The sequence below is a fragment of the Vombatus ursinus genome, unplaced genomic scaffold (genome assembly GCF_900497805.2).
Source record: "Vombatus ursinus unplaced genomic scaffold, bare-nosed wombat genome assembly UNPS02011572.1, whole genome shotgun sequence".
Classification (NCBI taxonomy): Eukaryota; Metazoa; Chordata; class Mammalia; order Diprotodontia; family Vombatidae; genus Vombatus; species Vombatus ursinus.
The window spans coordinates 4420749-4447466 of NW_020951350.1; the positions used below are offsets into that span (position 1 = coordinate 4420749).

Below are 26718 nucleotides of genomic sequence, written 5' to 3' on the forward strand. Positions count from 1 at the left end.
CTTTCCTTAGTCTGGTATTTGGTAGCAATCTAAGAAGTAATGTTGTTCACCCCATTACAGAGTTGAGTGGGAAAGGGATGAGGATATTGGGCAGCTTTGGTAGACCCTAGTAATAAAAGATCTTTAAGATACTTGATCCTTTATTCTCCTTCATCCTCTTCTGCACCCAATCAGTTGTCACTTTTGCATCCACAACATCTTTCACATCCCCTTCTCTCTACTCACACAGCCACTACCCTGTTCCACGTCCTTATCACCTCTTATCTGGATTAGTGCTATAGACTCATACTTACACTTTGAATCTATCCTTTCTCCAATCCATCTGGACACAACTGCCAAAATAATCATCCTAACACAGAGGTTTGATCATACCCTTGTTCTTGATCTCTTGCTCAAGGACCCTCAGTTGCTCCCTATTGCCTCTACAATTAAACACAAAATTCTCATTTTGGCGTTAAAAGCCCTTCAAAATTTGGTGCCAGCCAAATGCTTTTCCAGACTTATTTCATATGACTGACCTTCACACATTCTCTGTTTTAGTCAAACTGCCCTATTTACTGTTTTCTGAACTCAACAGTGTGTTTCTCACCTTGGTGCCTCTGCATAAGCTGTCACCCTCATGCCTGGAATGTGTTTTTTCCTCACCACCTCTTAGAATCATTAAATTTCTTCAGGGTCAAAATCAGATTCCACTTTCTAGGGAGAGCTTTTCCTGATCCCTCAAGTTGATAGTGACAACTAGGTGGTGTAAGTGCTGAACCTGGAGCCAAGAAGTCCTGAGTTCAAATCCAGCCTCAGACACTAGCTATGTCAATTAACCTTTTTTTTGCACCACTTCTTTCAATTGTAAAAGGTGGATAATAACAGCACTTAACTCACAGGTTTTTTGTGAAGATCAAATGAGATAATATTTGTAAAGCACTTAACACAGTGTCTGGCATGTAGTAGGTGCTTAATAAATGCTTTATTTTCCCTAAAATTATGTGTTATTCCTTGAGTACAGATATTTTGTTTTGTTTTGTTTTCATATCTCCAGCATCCAGTACAATACCTTGAATGTGGTAGGTACTTAATAAATGCTCATTGAACTCATATACCCTCATGTTATGGATGAAGAAACTGAAGCCCAGAAAAAGGGAAATGACTTGCCCAAGGTCATACAAAGCATGAGTAGCAGAACTGAGATTTGAAACCAGCTCTTTTGAGTCCAGATCTAGTGGTTTTTCCATTGTATTACAACTTTCTTGTCCTCTAGCAACTCAAGTTGGAGCTTCTTTAGAGGGTTTCATCATTTAGTTTAGGCATTCTGAATCTTTTTTGTGTCAGACCCCTTTATTGGCACTCCAGTGAAGCCTATGAATCACTTCTCAAATATGCATGAAATAAAATATGTAGTGTCACAAAATAGCTATCACGATATTTTTTTAAAAGTCAGCTTAAGAACCCTTGGTTTAGTTTGAATAATTGTGAATTCCAAGAACTTCAGACACATTTAAATTTACATTTAAATGCAAGTGTAAACCTTTCCCAATCCACTAGAAGTGATTTTGGTTCCTTTTGGTTGCCCTTAGAGCTTCACACCTGGACTACTGCAATTGCCTGCTGGTTGGTCTGCCTGCCACAAGACTTTCTCCATTCCAGTCCATGCCTCACTCATCTGACAAAGTGATCTCAATAAAGCGCAGGTCCAACCATGTCATCCCTCACCCCCCAACTCAATAAACTCAAGTGGATCCCTATCACCTCCAGGATCAAATATAAAATCCTGTTTCATGTTCGAAACCCTTCATAACCTGCTCTACTCCCTTTCCTTAACTATACAATATTGATAATAATAGCACATACCTCTCAGGGTTGTTGTGAGACCTTTTTAGTCTTTTTACACTTCATCCCCCTCCACATTCTCTGCCATCTAGTGACACTGGCCTCCTCGTTGTTCCTCAAATAAGACACTCCCTCTTCTGACTATGGGGGCATTTTCTTTTTTTCTTTTCTTTTTTTTTTTTTTTTGGTGAGGCAATTGGGGTTAAGTGATTTGCCCAGGGTCACACAGCTAGCGAACGTTACGTGTCTGAGGTCAGATTTGAACTCAGGTCCTCCTGACTCCAGGTCCAGTGCTCTATCCACTGCACCACCCAGCTGCCCTGACTATGGGCATTTTCAACTGGCTTTCCTTCATGTTTAGAATGCTCTTCCTCCTTCTCTCCACCTCCTGGCTTCCTTGGCTTCCTTCGAGTCCTGGTGAAAATTTCCCCTTCTACAGGAAGTTTTTCCCCATCCCCTTATTTCTAATGTCGTTCCTCTATTGATTATTTTCATTTTATCCTGACTGTATCTTGTTTATAAATAGTTGTTTTCATGTTGTCTACCCCATTATACTGAAAGCTCCTTGAGAGCCGGAACTGTCTTTTGCCTTGCTTTGTATCTTTTACACTCAAGCTCAGTGTCTGTCACAAAGTAGGTGCTTAATAAATGTTTATTATATGACTGATTATCACATTCTATGATCTTTTATGGGAAGACCACTTACAGGCTACCTAATCTCTCTGATGCTTCCTGGGATATAAATTATGGAATGGGCCTTGGTCTGATCTCTCATAGTTTTGTGAATTCTGTGAATTTTGGCTTCAGAACTCATGAAGTACTTAGTGTCTGTCCTGTACATTAAGCACTTAAAATATGCATCTTGGCATTACTATTAGCTTCCCATGAGAGTGTTGTCTCCCCAAAGAGACTTGGAGCTCTTTGATGACAGTGATTTGTCTTAAACTTCCTTATATCTCTCCTCCACACAGCACACAATAAGCACTTGATAAATACTTGTTGATTGAGTGAACACAGCTGGTGGTTGGGGACTGAAAAAAAAGGATTTAGCACAGGAGGACCTCAGTCACAACTGGTCCAACCTCTTTTAGACTATCTTACTTGGAACTCTGGCTGCTTATAGTAGTCAGGGTGGCCCAAACAAGGCCAAGTTAAATGAATAGCACTAGAGTGCTATTGTTTCTCTGACTCAGCCTCATCTGGTCACTTTCCAGCATTTAAGTTGGTAAGTCATTACTGAGCACCAACCATTTCCACCATAGAAAAGGAGATGATAAACTTCCTGTCTTCAGTATTTCACAGAAATAAGACTTAAATGTAAAACAATTAGAGCAGAAGATAAGAGATTTAGAACTGGAAGCAACTTCAGAAGCCATTTTGCTCAATTCCCTCATCTTATGTATGAAGAAAATGGCAGAGAGGTTAAGTGATTCAGCTAGAGTTACACAGACAATAATAGGTGTCTGAAACAGGATTTGAACTCAAGTCTTCCTGACGTCAAGACTAGTTTTCTACTGAGAACAATGATGGAGAATAATTCAGTCCCTGAAGGGATGGCACAGCTATGAGAGATTCAGAAGGGGAGAGGTCAGTGAGGAGTGAAGTCACCAGAAAGCAATCATGGGAAAGGTGGACTTTGAAGGATGTCTAGGATTTGAGTAGATAGTGGTGGGAAGAAGAACAAGGATAATACAGGCAAAGACCTTGAAGCCAGAATGAGAATTCTATATATTTGTGTAAAAAGGTCCTTAAGGGGTTCTCTTTTCTGTCGCACTCGTCTTTAGGCAGATCCACCCCAAGCCACCCCTACTCTTGAGGCATTGTCTAGATTCCAAAGATATACTGGATTATAGATTGTGTACTTCCTCAGGGCAGGGCCCACACCTATGTCATTCTGTCTGCACAAAACTGAATAGAATAAAGACTATGATAATTGTGATGTATGAACTGGTAATATAGAGTCAGAATCTTAGCAGGGGAAGGGAACTTAGGGATTTTCAAGCTTCTCTTACATGGATCCTGTCTTTCTTTTTCCACCCAGGTAACACTGAGCCCCAGGTTCTGCTGGGGCAGAGTTGCTAGTGGAGCTGGTCACCACCATGGATGATGAACATCTCCCTCCATCACCATCAGTGGAAGGCAGTGCCTCCCACAGCCCAATCCTGGGATCTCAGCCCTGCAGAGAGCAGACCTTGAGAGAAGAGCCTACAAAAGATCAGCTTGCCCCTTCAGATGGAGCCAAAGGGGACAGGAGCTCAGGAACAGAGAATGTGGACAGCAGTGGGGACACTTGCCTGACTGAGCCTCTGGAGCACAGGAAAAGGACAGATACCCTAGCCTGTGGGGATAGTGCTGAGGGCAGGGATGGTGACCTCTGTGATTTGTCACTCATGAAAAATGTGTCCTTGGGGTTTGGGCCAGGTCAGGTGATGGACTTGGATGGTAATGAAGCTCCCAATATGAGTGGACACAGTGACTGCTGGAGGGAAAGAGAACTTGAGAAAGGGGAGGCCCCTTACAAGAAGTCTGGCCTGGGATACCAGCAGCCACTGGGCAGCACTCCAGGGAGCCCTTGTCCTGAAGTCAGGTAAGGGGATCTCTTTTCTCATACCATTACAAGTGTGGCCTAGATGTGTAGCACTGCCTTTGGAGTCAAGAGGATCTGAGGATTCTAGTTTCATCTTGTCACTACTTATCTATGTGATTTAGGGCTAGTCCCATCGCTTCTTTGGGCCTCGGTTTCCTCATCCATGAAGTAGAGGTAATAATCTCTGCCTTCTTAGGGAAGGACCAAATGAAAGCAGAGATGAGCAATTGCTTTAAAATTTAAAGTTCAGCAAACATTTAGTAAGTATCTACTCTGTAGAATGCACCATGCTAGGTGAAAGAAATGAAAAGGTCAGAAAGCTGCCATCTCTGCCTTCCAGGAAGTCACAGACTAGAAGGAAATGGATGGCATATATTCATCTCAATTCAATGAACATTTATTAGGTGCTTTCTATGTGCAAGATACAAAACCAAAAGCAAATACAGTCCCTGTTCTCAAGGAGCCTACATGCTACTAAATAATGACAGAATATATACAAATGACGAATACAAAATAAATGCTTAAGAAAGCAAAGACTATGCCATACAGATATAAGGGATGATGATGACGATGATGCTGATGCTGCTGCTACTACTACTTTCCCCAGTGGATTTTTCTTAGGGCTTTATGTTGTTGCTAGGACTGATTTTGTTGAACTGGAAACTGACTCCTCCTGGGAGGGAAGGGGACATGTTCTTATGGGACTACACAATTTACATTTTTCTTCTGGGAGTTGGAACAACATTGGCCTAAATCACTGGGAAACATCTCCTAGGACTCCATCCACAAATTCAGGGGCCAAGAATAGACAGAAATTCTATCATACTCTTAGAGTTTGGTAGGGTAGCACTTCTATCCATTTAATCGATTTATTAATTCAACTTCCATTTCCTGAGCATATTTTTTGTTCAGGAGCCTAGGCTAGGCATTCTAAGGGACACAAAGATGAGTAGACTATGATCCCTGCCCCGAGAAGCTTATGGTCTAGTACGGAGGCGTAAGACATTTGTACCAGTAACTGATACAAGTTATAATGCAAAAAAGTACAAGAGAAAGCACAAAGTATATACATACATACAAAGTAAATGTACAAATATTTATGGGGGTTCAGAGAAGAGAAGAAGGATCTCATAGTCTTCTATTGTCTATCTTTTACCTCTTTTTGTATCCCTAGTGCTTAGCACAGTGCATGGCGCATATTGATAAATGTTTATTGATTAATTGATTGATAGTATCACAGCAGGAGTACCTTTTAGTCATACTTTCCTGGATTAAATTAATTCAAGGAACAGTGTAGTACAATGGAAATAGTGCTGGACCTGTAGTAAGAAGACCTCTGCTACTTACTAACTATGTGACTTTGGGTTAAGTCACTTAATCTCTCAGGGTCTCAGGTTCTTCATCTGTAAAATGGGTCTGTAGTATAACCTTATGTTTAGCCTGGAGAAGAAAAGACTCAGAGGGGATGTGATAGCTCCTTTTAAGTATATGAGTGGCTGTCATGTGGAGGAAAAGCCAGATTTCCTCTTTTTGGCCCCAGAGAGCAAAGCCGGGAGCTACGGACTGAAGTTATAAAGAGGCAGATTTAGGCTTGATGTTGGGAAAACCATCCTAATGATGAGAACTGATCAAAAGGAGAGTGGGCTGCCTAGAGAGGTGCTGGATTATTGTTCCGTAGAGGTCTTCAAGCAGAGTTGTGATGACTACTTGGTGGGAATGTAATTGTGGGCATTCCCTTTGTGGAGATGTCAAACTAGATGGCTGCTGAGGCCCCTTCCGACTCTCAGATTCTATGCTTCTGTGACCTTCATGTTCCTTCCAGCTCTAAATCTGTGATCCTATAACATACGGTGACCTTCCCCCTTCTTTATTCTGCTCCACAGCGTGAGGGTGAGCGAAAGGGTCTGATATGCAGGTGTGCAATGCCTTTTTAATGCTGTGAAGCAGCGTAGTGAAATAGAGTGACAGATGTGAATGAATGAATGAATCTAACAAATGAGTGAAAAGTATTCATTAAGCACCAAACACTGGGCTAAGTTCTGAGGATACAGATACAAAAAGTGAGACAGTCTCTGCCCTCAAAGAGCTTACATTATAATAAGAGGAGACATCACATACAGGGGAGTTGACAAGGGACAAGATGAGTGGAGCCAGAGGGAAGTTGACTGACAAACCTTTTCAGAATATTATTGATTTGATTAGAGTTCCTAGTATAAGAGGTGACAAGTTGGGCATTGGGGGGGGAGGGGGAAAGGAGAGATATGCAGCAGGGTGGGTGGCAGGAAGATGGCTAAGATGAATGGCCTGATGGGATGTGAAATGTAATCTGGGGCTGAACAGATAGAGTGGGCTAGTAGAGTTTGCCACATTCATTCTCCAGGACAGCTTAGTTCTGGGGCAGGTGTTCCAAAGATGAGTGAATGAAGTTCCTTAGGGCATGGTCTCCAAAGATCTGGTGTCCAGATGGTGAGATGACAGAGTGGATAATAAGATGATGGCCAGGGTAGACCCTTGCATGGGCTGTGGATTAGGAGACAGAGAACTTAGTTTCCAATTCTGGCTCTTCTACTTACCTTCCATATGAAGGTGGATAAGCTACTTAACTTTGCTGACCCTCAGTTGCTTCACTTGTAAAATTATAGGGTTGAACTAGATAGCTCCTAAGGTCCCTTCTAGCTTCCAATTCATCACTGTAAGATCCCTTCCTCAGAACTCTATTCTTCCTCAGACTGGCATTGATATCTGGGTTCCACCCCCTCCTCTCATCTCCTAGGAATTATGTAACCTCAGTTTCTCCAGGCTAGTATCATATTTGAATCCTCACCTATAGGTATGGCAGGGTCTAGATTTCAACAAATCAATCACTAAACATTTATTAAGCATCTACTATATGCCAGGCACTGTGCTAAGTGATAAAGATAAGAAAAAGCAAAAGACAGTCCCTACCCTCAAGGAGCTTACAATCTAGTAGGGGAGACAACATGCAAAAAAATATATACAAAGCAAGCTATATACAGGTTAAATAGGAAATAATTAACAGAGGGGAAGCACTAGAATTAAGAGGGGTCAGGGAACACCTCCTGTAGGTGAGATTTTAGTTGGGACTTAAAAGAAGCCAGGGCTGTCAGTAGTTGGAGCAGAGGAGGGAGAGCATTCCAGACATGAGGGATAGCCAGAGAAAGAGATGAAAGATGGATTTTTTTTGGTTTTGTTTTGGGAGACAGACCAGGAGGCTAGTGTCACTGGATCAAAGAGTAAGTGTAAGGGAGTAAGGTGTAAGACGCCTGGAAAGTTAGGAGAGGGAGAGTCTATGAAAGGTTTTGAATGCTAAACAGAGCATTTTGTATTAGATTCTGGAGGCAATGGGACCCATTGCAGCTTATTGAGTAGAAAGATGACATGGTCAAACATGTGCTTTAAGAAAATCACTTCAAACTCAAGTAATTGACTGGGATCATGAGTAAGCAGCACAAAAAGAGTCAGACTATATTATCTTACTTTGGTGACAAAGAAGATCAAAACATACAACCAGAAGAAGACAACAAAGTCAAAGCTCCTACATCCAAAGTCTCTAAGAAAAATGTGAATCAGTCCTAGGCCTTGGAAGAACTCAAAAGGGATTTTGAGAAGCAAGTAAGAGAAGTAGAGGAAAAACTGAGAGTGATACAAGAAAATCATGAAAAACAACTCAACAGCTTGCTAAAGGAGACCCCAAAAAATACTGAAGAAAATAACACCTTAAAAAACAGCCTAACTCAAATGGCTAAAGAGGTCCAAAAAGCCAATGAAGAAAAGAATGCCCTAAAGAGCAAAATTGGACAAATGGAAAAGGAAGTCCAAAAGATGACTGAAGAAAATACTTCCTTAAAAATTAGAGTAGAGCAATTGGAAGCTAGTGACTTTATGAGAAATCAAGACACTGTAAAACAAATCCAAAAGAATGAAAAATTGGAAAACAATAAGAAAATCACTTCAATATCTGAGTGGAGGATTGGAGTGCAGCAGACTATTGGAATAGTCCAAACACGAGGTGATGAAGTGGTGGCAATGGCAGAGGACAGAAGGGGGTATATTGAAGAGATGTTGCAAAGGAGAATTGACAGGTCTTGGCAACAGCTTGGATATAGGGGGTATGTGAGAGATAGTGAGGAGTCCAGGATGACTCCTAGGTTGTGAACTTGAGAGAGTGGAAGGATGGTACTGCCCTCTGTAGTGATAGGGAGGCAGGAGGTGGCTAGGGTTTAGGGGGAAAAATTATGAGTTTGGTTCCAGAGGAAGAAAACAGAAAGCAGATAGGACATGGAAGGGTATCAGGATGGTGTAAAGAGTAGCTGTCACGTCTGGAAATGCCAACCAATGCTGTAGTAATTTTTTCAACTTGGTGGAAAGGTTTTATTTCCTTCAGTTGAATCTCTGGGAAGATATGCAGGCATGTTTGCTTTTCATTTGTAGCAGGACTTGGAAGCATCCTGGAATTTCCTGCTTGGCTGAGGCTGGTGAAGTGCATGCTCTGGGAAAAACCAGGCCTCCTAAGAGAGGTCCTTATAATGGAGGGATAGAATCAAAATCTAGACTTCTGGGGCTGACCTGGGAAAAGGACTTGTGGAAGCTGGCTAGACAGTTTCATAATGAGTATATATCTAGTACTTTTAACTATATTGTTGCATTCCTTTTCCTCATTGCTAGCCCCTAAAGGGGGAGAGGAGGGGAGGGGTCCCCTCCCCCTGTCAGGTTGATACCTGACAGTTTCACCCCTTCTCACCAAATGCTGGTTACACAAAAGATTCTCACAAATGGTGAATATTAAGTAAATCTACATATTCAAACAAGACAGCAAACAGAAATTAGAGAAGTTCTACAGATCAAAATATACCAGAAAATACATGAGAATGAATGGATGAATTCTTTTGATGGGAATCAGCTTGAACCAAAAGAACGAGATCCTGATGTTATCTGAGGAGAAAGTCTCTGTCCAGTTTCTAGGGAGGCAATCTGGAGGTCAGGGACATGCTGAAGAGCTGGCTTCCCCTATGTATCTTCAACTTCTAACCATCCCTCTCTTCCTTCCTGTAATAAAGAATGTCTGGAACCATGTTATTTCTCTTGAAGAATTTGTCTCCACAGCTGTGGAGCCAGCGTCACTCTCTGTGCTGGTCTGCAGTGTTGTGTCTGCATTTTCCCTACCAATTAGGAGGCAAGTCACATAAGCAGCAGCACACAAAATGCCCCAAGCTCGGCTGGAAACCTGAGTTACAGGTATTTCATTTGAGCTTCACCATAACCCTTGAGATAGAGAGAACAGGGATATTATCCACTTTTTCAGTTGGGAAAGCTGCAACTCTCAGTGAATAGTAGGGTCTGGTTTAGAACTCAGATCTCCTGACTTTTAATCTAGTGATCTTTCTACCATACATTTGACCACTGTGTGTAAGAATCAACTGCCCTCCCTGGCTCCTCCCTTCTGCCCTCCCTACTTATTCCCATTCTAGCCCCTTAACTTATATTTTTGGTTGCCATATCCAGGCAAAGTTCCTAAGGATTTTTAGTAAATTTCCTTTCTGAGACAGACAGATGGGTGTTTGGAAGTGACCCTAGTTGCTTTTTTTCTTTTGGGTTATGGCTGCTCCATGTAGCGAAGCCTGAATATTCATTTGGAAAGTTCATAAAAAGTGGGATTTTCAGAGGTCAACTAGTCCATCCCTCTGTCTCTAGTCAGATAGGAATCTCTCATGTCCTTCAAGTTCTCCCAGAAAGAATGCTCTTCAAGTTCCCTTGGTTAGTCCATGCTGAGTCTTCACTGTCAGGAAAGTCTACTTGGGTAATTTTCTCAGTAACCCCTTTCCTCTTTTCCTCAAATCAGAAGTAGAGAGATAGCTGGCAGTCCTTATATCATGCACAATGAAATCACCGAAGCTCTCATTGGCAGAGCCAACTGACCATTATTAATGGGTATCATTTTTTTTTTGTCTTTTCCTACCTTATTTTTACTGAGCAAGATCTCAGGTCTGTGATGAATGGGGCTTCTTGGGCAGTGGGAGTGACCTCCTCCTGTCCCTGACTGCCCAATGTTGTCCTTGTATAAACATCTCCCTCCCACATGTACATCTCAAGAACAGGGCCAAGACAAGGCATAGAGGGAGGCTAAAGAAAACCAGACCATATGGGAGAAACTGCAGAGAGGTTGTGGAGAGGGTATCAGCAGGGGATGCATGTCAGTGAATGATGCATCTACATGGCATATGTGTGTCTGGCTACACTCATGTACCTACATGTATGTTCTTTCAGGTGCATATGTGTTATGAACATGTGTGAATGGACATGCTTGGGCATATATGTGTATGGGTACAGAGAGGCAGGGTGCTCTAGTAGACACAGTATTGGACTCAGAATCAGGAAGAACTGAGTTTGAGTCTTGCCTTTGACACTAGCTGTGTGACCATAGGCAAGTCACTTAATCTCTCTGAACCTCAACTGTCCTCCATCTGTCAAATGGAGATAATAGTACTTATTGTGCTTGTGAGGCTCAAATGAGAAAAACTTGTAAAGTGCTTTGCAAACCTTAAAAGAGTCATGTAAATGACAAATATTATTATCACATGTTTATGAATTCTGGGAAAAGAATGACTAAGAGACTGGGGGTTTGAGAGTAGAACCCAAGACACGGGCATCACCATTTGAATACATCGGCCCCTCCACTGACCCTCTGGGACTGAAAATAGCCATAGTTATTTGGAGACTAATTCTAATTCCCTGCCTTTAAATGACAGACTGGGTAATTAATTCCCTAGTCTCTGCCCCTTTCAGGCAGTGATGGGAATGGCAGGGAAATTTCAGGGCAGGAGACTTAAGAGATTGGCACTGGGGAGAGAAAGGGGATTGAAATCACTACTTCAGAGAAAAGGAAGGAAGGAAGGAGAGGAGCAGGGAGGGGCTTGTCATCAGATCTCCACTTCTGACCCTGGGAATCCTCCTTACTGCTCCGTTAGCTCCAAAAGCCCTTGGGTGGAAAAAGGTCAGGAGATGGCATCTGTCTTTTGAGGAACAGATGATGAAGGGCAACAGAGAATAGGCCAGTGGTAACTAACCATGCAGGCACAGACCAATCACAGAGGACAAGGCCTAGTTATCCCTATTATCAAACAAGGACAGTACAAGGAGCTCCAGCAAGGGACAATTTAGGTCAAGAGGGAGGGGAGGTTTGAAGCGGGTGGGTGTTGGGTGCTATGTGGGTTGTGTGGAAACTCCTGCCTCATAGAAACTGCTGGAGCGAAGTCTGCACCAGGCTCTCTTCCCCAGGGCCCCACAGCCAGGTGGAAGGCAATGGTCAAAACGGCATATTTGCATATAATTTACATTCCACTTGCACGCAGCAGCCTAACACTAAGCTTTCCTTCCAGAGCAAGTTTTAAGTGAAAATTTCATTCCTGCTGCCCAGATGGTGGTCGTGTCTCGAAGTTTCTCTTCTCCATCCTTTTTCTCCTTATTGTTCTAAATCCGGGGTCCCCTTGGGAGCAGGATGGGGAGCCTGTGAGTAGTGCTGGCAGGATTGGGAAGTCAGTGAAGTTATCATTACTGCTCATGCCTTGCTGGTCTGTGCTTTACTATCCCTCTCCCCTTCTTTCAAGGACTCTGTTAGTTCTCCCTTCTAAACCTGGGCTCAGGAAAAGGTTAGTATCACCTACTTTCTCCTTTCCTAGAGACCTGTACAACTGAAACCTGACCTCTCAAGGCTTTAGTTCAGGGGTGGGGAACTTGCCTCGAGGCCACGTGTGACCCTCTCGATCCTCAAGTTCAGTCCTTTGACTGAGTCCAAGTTACACAGAACAAATCCTTTTATTAAGGGGATTTGTTCTGTGAAGTTTGGACTCAGTCAAAGGGTCACACAGGTTCCCCACCCCTGTGTGTCGCCCCCAATAAAATGTGAGCTCTTAGAGGGCTGGGACTATTGGTTTGCTTGTTTTTGCCTTTCTTTGTAGCTCAGTGCCTGGCACATAGTTATCTTTTAATTCACACTTGTTGAGTGATGGATTGACTGTATCCAGAGGATCAGAAAGCCCTGAGGGATGGTGGGAAGGGCCCTTAGAACTCACTCTTGGTCATCAAGTGGCCTAGTCCCACCCGAATGCAGAGTTCATAAGATCATAGATTTAGAGTTGGCTGGACCTTCAGAGTTCATCTAGTTGGGCCCTTACTTTTTACAGATAAGGAAACTAAGGCCCAAAGAGGGAAAGCGGAAAATGACTTATCCAGCTACCCATAGATGGTAAATGATAAAACCAAGAGTTCAACTGTAACGAATCTCTTTGATTCCCAGGGGGGAACCTGGAGAAAGGAACAAGGTACACCATCCAGATGTTGCTTCATATTACCAGAAAAAGGTGCTATTCCATTCTCTGATGCCTAAGAGCCACTGGGGGAAGAGTCAATTGATTGAGAGTCCTCTGGCCAAAAAGCAGGTATAAGGAGGGGCTGGAGGTGAGAGGCTCCTAAATGGGCAGACACTTCTCTTCCTACCATCATCTCCCTTAGGGGAATGAGTGATGAGAATGGGAGAATGTAAGTTCTCTGAGGACTTTGTGTTCTTCCTCAATATTCTTTTCTCTCTAGGTTTGAAACACCACTGCTTTCTCCTGGTTCTTTTCCTCCCTATCTGACTGCTCTTTCTCAATCTACTTTGCTGGATCTTCATACAGTTCACGCCTCCTAACTGTGGATATCCCATGGGGCTTTGTCCTGAGCTCTCTCCTCTTCCTCTTATATACTATTTTGCTTTGATCTCATCAGCTCCATGGATTCAACTATCATCTCTATGCAATGATTCTCAGATCTAACCTGTCTCCTGACCTCCAGTCTTGTATCTCCAAATATCTATTAGATATCTCAAACTGGATATCTCAGACATCTTAAACTCAACATGCCCCAAACTGAATTCATTATCTCTTCCCCCAAATCTTCCCCCTTTCCTAACTTTTCTATGTAGCTGTGACTACTCTGGCCCCCATTTCCTGAAGTCCAGGTATGTTACATTTCACCTTTTCCCCAGGGTTCTCTGATACTCTTAAGGAGCTTGGGAGGATGTCCTCTCATAGCTGTCATTAGCTCGAGCTACCATAGTTTGTGTTCTCTCCATTTAGGGGCTGTAGCCCCCCAGTTCCCTTTAACCACTTGAAAGATGAGCTTTTGTAAAAGAATATTTACTTCAAAAGAATAGTAAAAACAAACATCATCCCTTAACACCTGGGGGAATAATTCTTGCTCCCCCCATATCCTTCTCAGTCTTCAGATCAGCTCAGTTCCTTACAGAGTTCCAAGGTCCAAAGCTCCCATGGGCTTGTGTCCTGATCACACTCTGACTCTAGCTTGTGTGGCTTCTTAGGGCTTCTCTGCTGGTCTGGCAGCAACATTTGACCTGGAACCCTGGCTCCAAGATCACCACGTCTCGAGCTCCTGGGTCTGGAGACTCCTCTTCATGCACCTAGAACTGAACAGGCCAGATGAAACAGAACAAAATCCCAAGCTAGAAGGCGTAAGGGCAAGGAGAAGGCTGCCCTTTCCCCACCTTGCTTAGTGAATGGTGTCCATATCATGGGTGAACAAAACCTTCATTCACCCTTGCAAGTCCCTGGAAAGACAACTTGTTCCTGCGTCAGGTAGATTTCAAGATGTAACCATTTCTGGTTATGCGGCCAACGGAAAGAGGCCGCCTCTCACTCCTGGGGCAGGGGTATAAAGAATATCTTCTTCCAGAAGCAGGTCTCTGGTGTCTCCCACCTTGAGAGCCTCCATCTTAGGTGATCTGAGCCTTCCTGGTTACACCTTTTACTGTGGAGAGTACCATCATCCTCCCAGTCAAATAGGCTCAAATCCTAGGTTTCATCCTTGACCACTTCCTCTCACTCCCTAGTACCCAATCTGTTGCCAAGTCCTATCTACTCTACCTTCATAATATCGCTTATATATTCCCCCCTTCTCTCCTCTGACACTGCCACCACCCTGATGCAGGACCTTATAACTACATACTTGGACTATTGCGTTAACCACCTTGCTGCTCTTCTGTCCTTAAATCTTTCCCTATTCCAGTCCATCCTCCACCCGGTGGTCGAATTGATCTTAAAAATACAGGTCTGACCATATTACCTGTCCATTCAGTACTCCAGTGGCTCCCTATCACCTCCAGAATAAAATATAATGTATATGAAGTATAAAATCCTCTATTTGGCATGTAAAGCCTTTCATAACCTGTCCCCCTATCGCCTCTCCAGACTTAACATTTTATCTATCCACCTCTATGTACTCTGCAATCCAATGACATCGAACAATGTTCCTTGAACAAGGCACTCTATCTCCATCTCCCAACTCCAGGCATTTTCACTCTTATGCCTGGAGTGCTCTTCATGATCATTTCTGCCGCTTGTCTTTCCTGGCTTCTTTCAAACTCCAGATAAAATATCACCTAAAAGAAACCCTTCCCCATTCCCTTTCATGCTAGAGCCTTTGCTCTGAGATTATCTTCAAGTTATCCTATATATGCCTTGTTTGCATGTTGTCTCCTCCTACATTATAAGCTCCTTGAGGGCAGGTACTATTTTTGCCTTTCTTTTCATCCTCAGAATTTAACACAGTGTCTGACATATTGTAGGAGATTAATAAATGGGTGCTACTTGACTTGACTCTTCCAGCCCACCCATTCCAGCCCCCCCTCCCTTTCAACTCCCTGTGGGGGAGGTCTGGGCTAAGGCACAGTGTTCCTTTACAGGGCTCATACAGAAGCGTCTCTCAGCTAGACTTGTTCACCCAGACATATTGTGGTCCCCCAGCGGCCTCAGAACCTCATCTGGTTCTTGCTCTCAGCAATGGCTCTTCCATGCTGGGCCTGGGTTTGCTGTTCATAAGATTATAGATTTAGAATTGGAAGAGACCTTGGAACTCATCTAGGCCTGTATTTAAAGTTGGCATTAATAGAAAAGGATATTAATAAATTAGTTGATTAGTAAGGCCAAAGAACTTGGCCAGAGTCACAATGGTAAGTATTAAAAAGCAGAGCTGGGATTCAGACTAAGGTCCTCTGCCTTTCTTTTACATCTCTAGGATCTGGGAGTCAGGTTGCAGCTGAGCAAGGCAGGAAATGCTCCAGAGTTCTCAGACCTGAGTCTGCGTTCAAATTCTCCTTCTCTCCCCTGCCCTCCCAGGGATTCCTCATTGGAGGCTCAAAGCTCTGCAGCTGATAGGGACCTCAGAGTTCCTCTAGTCCAGCACTTCTTAAACTGTGGGTTTTGACCCCATGTGGGGTAGTGGAAAATTTGCCAAAAGTGAAAGGTTTCTGAACGTGCAATGACCAAAGATTAATTAAAAATCAAACGGGTAATGAATCTGAGGTATTTCTGGCAACTCTTGCCTATGCTGCATCACGAAGCTTCAGGGCAGCCTTGGTTCTGAACATAAAGCATTCGCACTTTGCACTGTGCATGCCCTCAGGCCAAGGAACGCTGCTGAAATGCGTAAAGGGGTCTGCCGCAGAAAAAGTTTAAGAAGCCCGGTCTAACCTCATTCTACAGATGAGGGAAGAGTAAGAAGTCACTTGCTCAAGGTTATCGAAGTGGGTGGGATTTGAACCTTTGACTCCAGGGGAGGGTACTCTTTTCACTCGCCTCCTTAGAGGAAGATGGGAAGGAGGGAGACATAGTATCTTAGAGCAGGAGGATTCTTTCCAGAAATGAAGTGTGGAAATGCTTTGTTATCTTGTTCCTCTGGGGGCAGGAAGGCATTATGGGAGGCCCTGGGATGGGATGATGGATCAATCAAAGGCTAGGTCCACACCCCTCCCCTGCAGTTCCCCAGAATGGCCAAGCTTAAACCTTCTGTGTACCTAATAAAACAAATAAATGGCTTATTCTTTCTTTTTTTTTTTTTTTTTTTTTTTTTGGTGAGGCAATTGGGATTAAGTGACTTGCCCAGAGTCACACAGCTAGTGAGTGTAATGTGTCTGAGGCCCGATCTGAACTCAGGTCCTCCTGACTCCAAGGTTGGTGCTCTATCCACTGCATCACTTAGCTACCATAAATGGCTTATTCTAAGCTTAGTAATCATCAATAAAAGCAAATATTCAAATATAAAAACAGGAAAAAAATTATGCCTGAAAAAATAAATTCTGTCATTTATAACTTTTTTTTTTTAAAGAGTGGCGGTGTGGTAGAGAATTTGCCTGAAGACCTGGCTTCTAATCCTACCTCTGACATATATTGATGGTGTGACCATAGACAAGTCATTTAATTTAAGATGCTGACTGTTCCTGCCCTATAACAATTAAATCACTAGTCCCCATCCTTAAAAAAAAAAGTGTTTGTTCATTTCAATAAGACAGCAACAAAAATATCTTTTTGGCATTTATTTTTTTAAAAAATTTTTTATTTAGGGGCAGCTAGGTGTCGCAGTGGATAGAGCACCGGCCCTGAAGCCAGGAGGACCTGAGTTCAAATGCGGCCTCAGACCGAACACTTGACACTAGCTATGTGACTCTGGGCAAGTCACTTAACCCCAATTGCCTAAAGAAAAAAAATTTTTTTTATTTATATATTTTTATATTACATTTACTGATTCTCCACCCCACTCCTTCTTTGTGGGAAGTCTCTTGTAACAAAATAAAATAATTATGCAAAGTTAATAAAATAATGATCTTATTTGAAAATGCATGCAACATGCCACATAGGTAGCACCCACCTCTATTTTTTATTTTCTTTTTTCCCCCACTTAATAGTATTTTATTTTTTCCAATTACTTGTAAAGATAGTTTTCAACATTCATTTTTAAGATTTTGAGTTCCAAATTCTTCTTCCTCCCTCCTTTCCTCTCCACCCCCCTCCCCAAGGCAGCAAACAATCTAATATAGGTTATACATGTACAATCATGTTAAACATATTTCCACATTAGGTTGTGAAAGAAGAATCAGAGCAAAAGGGAAAACCACAAGAAAGAAAACCCACAAAAAAACCCACAAAAAAAGTTAAAATAGTATGCTTCAATCTGCATTCAGGCTCCATAGTTCTTTCTCTGGATGTGGACAGCATTTTTCATCATGAGTCCTTTGGAATTGTCTTGGATCATTGTATTGCTGAGAAGAGCTAAGTCTCTCATAGCTGATCATCACACAATGTTGCTGTTACTGTGTTCAATGTTCTGGTTCTGCTCACTTCACTCAGCATCAGTTCATGTAAGTGTCAGAAATCTATTTTTTCTCCCTCCCACATCCTACCCCATTGGGGGAAAAAAGACAAAAGAAAAAAAATTTTATTGTAATAAATATGCATAGTCAAGCAAGACAAATTCCCTCATTGGTGTTTACTTTTTAACTCTTAAAAATTCTTTACATTTTGGTGGTGCCGTTGATTGAGAGGCAGTGTGATATAATGAATAGGGAGCTGGTCTTGGCATCTGGGAAAACTGGGTTTAAGTCATACCTCTGACACATACTAGCTGTGAGATCCTTGGCAAACGTCTCAGAGCTCCTGGCAACTGAATTAAGTTACAGAGAGGTTGCCATCTGCACCAGAGGGGGCGAAGATTCCTTACCAAGCTATTTCTATACCTAAGAAAACAGGTCTGGGCCAAAAGAAAAGACATCATCATTGTTATGAATATTAATATAACTAGATAACTAATAATGCTATAGTCAGTCTGCATACAGCTTGCATTCTGCCTTCTTTACTCTATGGCATTTAGTACATCTTCCTATATCTCACTGTATTATTCATATTCTGTGGTGTGTTTTCCAGTGGGGGAGTAGGGAGTGGGGTGGGGGTAGGGCTGGGCTCTGGATATGGCTGGGCTTTGAGCCAGACATATGAATTTGTTTGTAAATACTATAGTCCATTATCCATCTGAAAACTGCAAATAGCATTGTGGCAAGCTTGCCTGGGCTCAGATTCTCTCCATCTCTCCCCCTTCTGCTTTGTCTCTTTTTGCCTTTTCCCTTGTGTTTCTGCTACTCATTGTCCCTGTCAGGCACTGTCTTTGACCGAGCCTTAACTTAGTCCATCAAGGAGTGAGAAGAATGGGATAGGGAAGAAATGGATGGAAAAGTTCCAGGGTCCTCCCTTTTCTGAGATGAGCTTCTTGCTCAGAATCTTTGGGGGGCGGGGTGAGCGAGGTGACGCTGGGAGTGGGAATGGGGCATCAGGATAGGTTGGATTTGTCTCTGAGAGAGGGGTCTTGGTATGGGAGGAGGAGCCCTGGGCTATGCTTTGCATAGCCCTGATCTCATGGCCATTGTGGGGCAACTGAGGCTTGACTATCGATGATTACAAAGATTTTATTTTCAGTGAACAAAATTTGTTTCCTTTCCCCTTTCCCTCTTTCATTGAAAAGAAAGAAGGAAAAATAAAATTCTTGTTGTAAATATGTATATAGTTGAGCAGAACAAATGCCTGACTGCTTATGTCCAAAAAATATGTCTCATTCTGCTCCCTGCATCCATCACCTCTCTGTCATTGACTATTGATGACTGCAGATCTTCTCTCCTTTCCACCTTGAAAGGCACTGTGCTGTTAACTTACCTTTTTTTGTTCCTTCCCTGTGATTTATTTGGTGCAGGGCACTCCTGGTGTGGAAACTCCCTTCACCAATGCAAATCAGCAGCTTGTCTAGTCTCAGAGTTTCCTGGGGAATTGAGCAATTCAATAACTTGCTGTGGCCACCTAGCTAGTATGGGTCTGAGACGTGACTTGTGCGCGGGCTTTTCCTACCTCCAAGGTTGCCGGCCTCTCTATCCACTACCCAAGTTGCTTTTGCCTCTCAATCTCTCAGGCTGTAGTTATCTGTGTATAATGTAGCCATCCTAATAGGCTGTGATTTCCATGAAAGCAGGGACTATGTCTTTGTTTATCTTTGTGTCCCTGGGCTTTAGGTGATGCTGAAGAAGACATACTTACTGCCTTCAGAGATTTTATGATTTAGGTGGGAAGATGACATCTATCCACACATGAATGAAGAATAATTAAATGCTTAACTGTCGTATAGATGGAAAGTACTGGAGGAGTTCATTGAGGGGTAGATTAGTCTAGACTTCTGTGATCAAAGAAAGATGTAAAACTTGATTTGGGCCTTGAAAGGTGTGTAGGATTTAGATGAATATAGGAGAAGGGAGCACATATCAGCTAGGGGTTGGGGGGTAAACAAAAGTGAGACTGAATACTTGTGGGTTGGTGGGCAGAACTGTCTTACTACTAGCTAACATTTATATAGTGCTTGGTGTGTGCCAGGCACTGTGCTGAGAACTTTACAATTATTAACTCATTTGATGCTCACAACAACGCTGGGAGGTGGGTGCTTTACCCACTTTACAACTGAGGAAACCAAGGAAGACAGAGGCTAAGTGACTTGCTCAGGGTCGTATAGCTAAAAAGTATGTGATGCTGGATTTGAACTCAGGTCTTCTTGATTACAAGCCTGGTGCCATACCTTCTATACCACTAGCAGAAGGTACCTGCAGGAGCATGATAGAAAATAAGGTTGGGTCAGCATGGAAGGGTCATATTATGGAGGACCTTGAACCATGGTTTAAACAGTGTAAGAGACAAGAGGGAGCTATTATAGGTTCTAGAGCAGGGGAATGACATCATATAAGAAGAAACTAAAGAAGATTATTCTGGCATTGGTGTACAGGATGGGGATGAGGGGAAGGGAAAAGATAAAGGTAGGGAAGAAGCTGTTGTGATAGTCTAGGAATGAGGAGATGAAGTCTGGACAAACGCAGTGACTGGGCATGGAAAAGGGCTGAATTAAAGACACATTTGGAATGATATATTGGCAGGACTTGGTTGCTAGCTAAATATAAATAGTAAAGGGAAGAGGAGTCAAAAGATGACTCCACGGTTTTGATAGACACGGGGGGGGGAGGTGCAGCAGTGCTGTAAGAATCAAGGTAGAAGGTTTAAAAATTAATGGGTATCTTTTGTTTTTACACCACCTTCATTTCTGAAAGTTCTCTCCCTCCACACCCAGTGAACTATGTCTTGTAACAAAAAAAGGAAAGATTTTAAAAAGTATTTCAACAAAACTAACTTATCAACTGAGTCTGACAGTGCTCCCAGAATTCCACACCCATAGTCCCCCATCTCTGCAAAGAACTGCACTTTTGTATGATTAAGGGAGAATTTTGAGAAAGGAGTGATCAATGGTGTCAAATACAGCAGAGAAATCATGGCGAGTATAGAGAAGACCATCAGAGAACAACCATCATTAAAGGGCAGGAAGGAGTGGTGAATGCCAACTTCTCCATATTGTCCTCCTTTCATAGGGTTGGGAAGGCTCTAACCTCAGTCCTTTGTGTCTTACAGGCTGTTTGAGGAGCCAGAGGCCAGTGAGTGCCAGGAGGATGCAGAGTCATTCCCCTTTAAGGACATCCGGGATGGTTTTAGCTCCACTTTTGAAAAGATTGTGGAGTCAGAGCTGATGAAAGGGACCTACTACAGCAGCCTGGATTCCTTGGATGTGCTGAGCCTCACTGATGAGACCGACAGCTGTGTCAGCTTGGAGGTGCCCCTCACCCCCCTCATCCAACAGCGGGTCAAGGAGAGCCCAGAGCCGACTGAGGTCCAGCCAGAGGACAGGGATGGGCAAGACGGGGCCGAGGCAGGGTTGGTAGATGGGGACTTTGGGAGTCCCCTGAGACACTCCATTACCAGCAGCCGATCAGAAAATGTCCTGAGCCGACTCTCTCTGAAGGTTGTCCCCAATGGCTACCATGCTCCCACCACCCAGGACACAGAAGAAGAGGAAGAGGAGGAGGAAGATGACACAACCAAACTAATTAATTCTGTCAGGTGAGGCAGAAGGGACCACATACTACCTCACCACCCTTGGGCGTTAGTTGGCACCCCAGTATTTGTGAAATTAATCCTCTTTGGCCACAGACAATTAAGGCCCCAGAGTAAGGTCTTGGGTTACTTCCCACTGATATGCTCTGTGACTTCAGGCAGCTATCTTGACCATTTTGGGTCTTGGTTTCCCTTATTGGACCTGTTACAAAGAAAGCCAGAAGCCAGGGATTCAATCTTATTGCACCATTGCAGGCTTTCTGAGGGGATGTGGCAGGTTTAGGAATGATGTTGGACTGAGTCTATTGCTCCTAGGAGGTATGTGAAATTTCAGGGACGCAGCTGAGTCCCTTGCTGTCGTTGGGGACGTGGGGAAGGAGAACAGGGCAGGACGAAAATAAGGCCCTATCTTTGAGGGAGGGAAGTTCTAACTACATGCAGAATCTGATACTGCATGCAGGGCTCTCAAGCCCCTTCCAGGCCATGTTCTGTAGAAATGTCAACTCCTCAGTCCTCCCTTTATTAAATGCTGCTAGGTTAGCAAAGGTCTGTAGGGTATTCCAGGTAACAAGATGCTCCCAAGGTCATTTTGCTTCTTTGCTTCCAGAAATGACTTTCCTTCCTCCCCCTCAACTATCCTCTAACCACCTCCCAACTGCTAAGGGTCCATTTGGCTTTCAAAGATCTTCAGAGAAAGGGCCCTGTATTTAGAGGCAGAGGGCTTAGGTCTGAACCTCATCTCTATTACTTGCTACCTGTATGACCTTAAATGAGCCACTTCATTTTTTCCAGCCTTCATTTTCCTTACCTTTAATATTAAATGATTGGACCATGATCCCCTCCAGTTCTAAAAAGGTCTCTGATTTCATGAGCTTCCATAATAGGAGAAGGGAGAATTATCTAGTGGTCTTCACAATGCTACCCAAGGTCTTACTCTCCCACTGGTTTCAGTTCATTTTTTTTTGTTCTGCCCCACAAATGTGATTTTAAAGGTCTGTTCCCAAGCTTCCACCCTTTTCATCCCTTTTCAGACCACTCCATACCCTGGGCTACACTTATATTGCTCTCATTTCTGCCCCAGTGACCCAAGCTTGAAGGATGCATTGTCAGACTCTGATTCTGACCTGGGCAGCATGGAGCAACTGGACCATGGGAGTACAGATACCTTGGCCAATGGATGCCAGGCAGTCAATGAGGCAGCTAAGAGGTTGGCCCGCCGCCTCTACCACCTGGAGGGTTTCAAGCGCTGTGACATTGCCCGCCAACTCAGTAAGAAGTGAGTGCCTCCTCCTTTCCTCCTTCCCATCTCTAATGCTTACTATCTGCATGACCTTGGGCACTTAAACTTCCTTGGGTATCAGTTTCCTTGAACTAGTTGGCTTCTAATATCCGTTCTAGCCCAAGGTCTATTCCTGTGCCCTTTCCTCCAGCCTGCTAGGGCAGCCATTCCTTTCCTCCTTGTTGCCATGGTTTATTGAGAAGAGCGCTGGAATTGGAGTAGGCTACCACCTGGGTTCTAGTTCAGACTCTACTACAAAGACGCCGTGGGGAATTTCGGCAAGTTACTTCCCATCTGTAGGCCACAGTTTACTCATCTGTTAAATGGAGGTAATGATGTTTGCCCCACCTGCCTCATAGGATCACAGATCGTCAGAGCCAAGAAAATCTCCCACAGAGGAAGCGACTTGTACAAGGTTACTCCTGACTCCTGATTCTGGGCCTCTGACATTTTTGAATTGAGTATCAGGATGGTTGGGAGTCCCATGAAATAAGGTCAGTCCATAAGCCTTTATTAAGCTCCTACTATGTGCCAGACACCGATCTAAGCACTGGGGATGCAAAGAAAGTCAAAAGACACTCCCTGTCTTCAAGGAGCTTACAATCTAGTGAACATGCAAACTATGTATAGACAAGAAATATACAGGGTAAATTGAAGATAATCAGTAGAGGGCAGCCATTAAAGGGGATTAAGAAAGGCTTCTCAGGGGTAACTAGGTGGCGCAGTGGATAGAGCACTGGCCCTGGAGTCAGGAGGACCTGAGTTCAAATCTGGCCTCAGACATATAACACTCACTAACTCTGGGCAAGTCACTTAACCCCAAATGCCCCCCCCCAAAAAAAGAAAGAAAGAAAGGCTTCTCATAGAAGATGAGATTTTAGCTGGGACTCGAAGGAAGGCAGGGGAGACAGGAGGCAGAGATAAGGAAGGAAAGTATTCTATATTGGGGGAAAAACAATGAAAATGCCCAGAGTCTAGAGAGGAAGAATCTTGTCCTCAGAACAACAAGGAGATCAGTGTCACTCGATGGTAGAGTACCTGGAGGGGAAGAAGGTATAAAAAGACTGAGAAAGAGAAGAGGGGGCTGGATCGTTAAAGGGCTTTGAGTGCTGGAGGATTTTATGTTTGATACAGGAGGTAACAGGCAGTCACTGGAATTTACTGAATGCTACAGTGACATAGTCTTTACTTTAGGGTATTTTAGGGTGATTAATATGGCAATTGAGTAGAGGACAAAATAGCATGGGGAGGGACCTGAGGCAGGTGGCCCAATCATAGACTATTGCAATGGTCCAGGTGTAAGGTGATGAGGATTTGTAGCAGGGTGGTGGTAGGGTTAGAGGAGATAAAGGGGCACATAGGAAAGAATACTATTAAAGGTGGCATCAGCAGACTTTGGTAATAGATTGGGTGGGGAGAGGCAGTGAGAAAGTGAGGTGTCAAGGATGACACTCATATTCCCAGCCTGATTGTCTAGGAGGATGGTGATGCCCGGGCCAGTGATAGAGAAGGTTTTGGGGAAAAGAGAATGAGTTCAGTTTTAGACATGCTGAGTTTAAGATGACTACAGGAATTCCATTTTGAGATATCTAATAGGTGGTTGAAGAAGTGAGTTTGGGGGTTAGGGATGGATAAGTCAATCTGAGAATCATTAGCATAGATAAATGAATCCATGGGAGTTGATGAGATCACCAAGGGAAATAGTATAGAGCAGGGGTGCGGAAGAAGAAAAGGACCCAGGATAGAGCTCTGTGGGACACCCGCCATTAGCAAGTGTGATCTGGTTGGAAATCTAGTAAAGGAGCCTGAGATGGAGCCATCAGACAGGTAAAAGGAGAACCAGGATTGAAGAGTGTCGTGGAAAGGGAGAGAGAACAAGCAGAACAGGGCGATCAGTCAGCATTGTCAAGGGATGTGAATGCACTTGAGGAAGGTTTAAGCCTTCCCTCCGGAAAGCTGCCATCAACACCGCCATTATCAGAGTGGCTGGGGCCCAGTACATTTTGTAGGAGACAGAAAGTTTGGGTTGGACACAGGTCCTGACTTGAGGAACTTTTAGTCTAGGGACCATGGGAGCTTAGAATAATAATGGGGCACATTCCACTGACCTCAAATGATTCTATTTCTTCTCTCCTCACCCTCCTCCATGGATGATGTCCTTGTTCCGGCTGGTGTCCTAAATAGGTTTCCTTTCTGAGCTATACATGGCCATTGCTGCTGCCCCAGGGGGGCAGGAGTGTTTAGGAACGAGGGTAAAGGCAGTGGGGATAGACTGTTCTCTGTTGCCCTGAACCAGGCTGGAGAGTTCCAAGTGCAGTGGTGATTCTCCTCTCTGTATAGGTAGGTGAAGGCAGGTAGGTAAGGACAAGGCAATCCCCCTGTGAATCAATCAGGTTTGAATTTTGTGGGTTTCTCTTAAGGTTCAAGATAAAGTTCATTTGTTTTGTCTAGTCAGTCAATCACCATGGATTGAGTGACCTGAGCAGCTAGGTAGTGCATTGGATAGAGAGCTGGGCAGGGAGTCAGGAAGACCTGAGTTCAGATTCTGCCTCAGACACTTATTAGCTGTGTGATGGTGGGTAAGTCACTTAAGCTCTCAATTTCAATTTCCTCATCTATAAAATGAGGGAGCTGGATACGATGGCCTTTAAGGTCCCTTCCAGCTTTATATCCACGATTCTAAGATCATTGTTACCAGCTGTCTCCTGTGCTTAGAATGCTCTTTCTCTTTATCTCCATCTCCTGCCATCCCCAGCTTCCTTCAAATCCCACCTAAAATTCCATCTTCTACAAGAAGTCATTCCCAATCCCTCTTAATTCTAGTGCCATCTCTCTGTCCCCCCACCCCATCACATTGTAATGGCAGGAACTGTCTTTTCCCTTTCTTTATATTCCTGACACTTAGCACAGTGCCTGGCACATAGTAGGTGCTTAATAAATGCATACTGATTAGGACCAACTGGTTGTCAGTGACTACTGTGAATTGAGCTCCAGTCTAGGCACTGTGTGACATCACACAAAGGAAGGAGATGTAATTGTTTGTCTTCTTTTAAAGACACTGAGAGACAGTGACAACAACAGTGAAGCCGGATTCAATTTGTCGGGTGCATGATAAGCTGAGACAAGATGGAACAGAGGCTGGATTAGCTCCAGAACCCTTCCAGAAGGAAGACGGAAGGGAAGCCTGGGAGAGTGCTATGGCCAGATCTGCTTGTGCTTCTCGGCATGTGCATCCATTGGGGTCCACGTGTGCCTCGGACTGTGTGTGTCTCTGTGTCCACATGCGTATTTGGCTCTCTGTTTGTCAATGCAGCTCTGTTTGTGTATCCTTATATCACAGGCTCTGAGAGTCTCCAGGCCCCATTTGGGTTGCTTGTGCATCCTCGGGGAAATACACATGTAAACTCCTGAACAGCCCAAGAGGAATTTTCTCCCTCCATCCGCTGACCTCCAAACCATGGGGATCAATGGCAGTACCAGTAGCTGGGTACTTGGGTATTCCTGACCTCATGTAAAAACGTATAAGGGTCATTGCACCCCCTGGTGGTCAACAGAGGGAACGTCTTTCATAACATTTTGTTTTTGTTGTTGAGTTGTGTCAGGTTGTGTCTGGCTCTCTGGGATCCCATTTGGGGTTTTCTTGGCAGAGGTACTAGAATGGTTTGCCATTTCCTTCTCTAGCTCATTTTACAGATGAGGAACTGAGGCAAACAGGGTAAAGTGACTTGCCCAGGGTCATGCAGCTAGTAAGTATCTGAGGTCAGGTGCCCCTGACTCCAGGGCTAGCCCTCTACCTACTGTGCCACCTAGCTACCCCTCATAAAATCATACTGACTAATTTCAATTCAATTCAATAAACATCTATTAAGCATCTACTATGTTCCAAGCACTGTGCTAGGTGCTGGGGATAAAAAAGAGACAAAAGACAGTACCTGCCCTGGAGGAGCTTAAAATCTAGTTGAGGAGACAACATGCAAACAAATATATGCAATGCAAGCTATATGCAGGATAAATAGGAAGTAATTAACAGAGGGAAAGCACTAGAATTAAGAGGGATTGGGGAAGGCTTCTTGTAGAAGGTGAGATTTTAGTTGGGACTTAAAGGAAGCCAGGGAGGTCAGTAGATGGAGCAGAGGAGAGAGAGAGTATTCCAGGCATGGGGAACATCCAAAGAAAGAACCTGGGGCTGAGAGATGAAGTGTCTTGTTCATGGAACA

The 26718-nt window shown here is 43.7% G+C and overlaps 1 protein-coding gene across 3 annotated transcripts in view; it reads left to right on the forward strand.

Annotated features, from left to right (window-relative positions):
• Window positions 1–26718, forward strand: part of PSD2 (pleckstrin and Sec7 domain containing 2) — a 72654-nt gene that overhangs the window by 15972 nt on the left and 29964 nt on the right. For all 3 annotated transcript variants that reach the window (XM_027856503.1, XM_027856504.1, XM_027856505.1), the window contains 3 exons: window positions 3866–4411; window positions 20743–21228; window positions 22304–22498. In XM_027856503.1, the coding sequence (XP_027712304.1) occupies window positions 3924–4411; window positions 20743–21228; window positions 22304–22498 (1169 nt within the window). In that variant the 5' untranslated portion in view covers window positions 3866–3923. The remainder of the gene's footprint in view (window positions 1–3865; window positions 4412–20742; window positions 21229–22303; window positions 22499–26718) is intronic.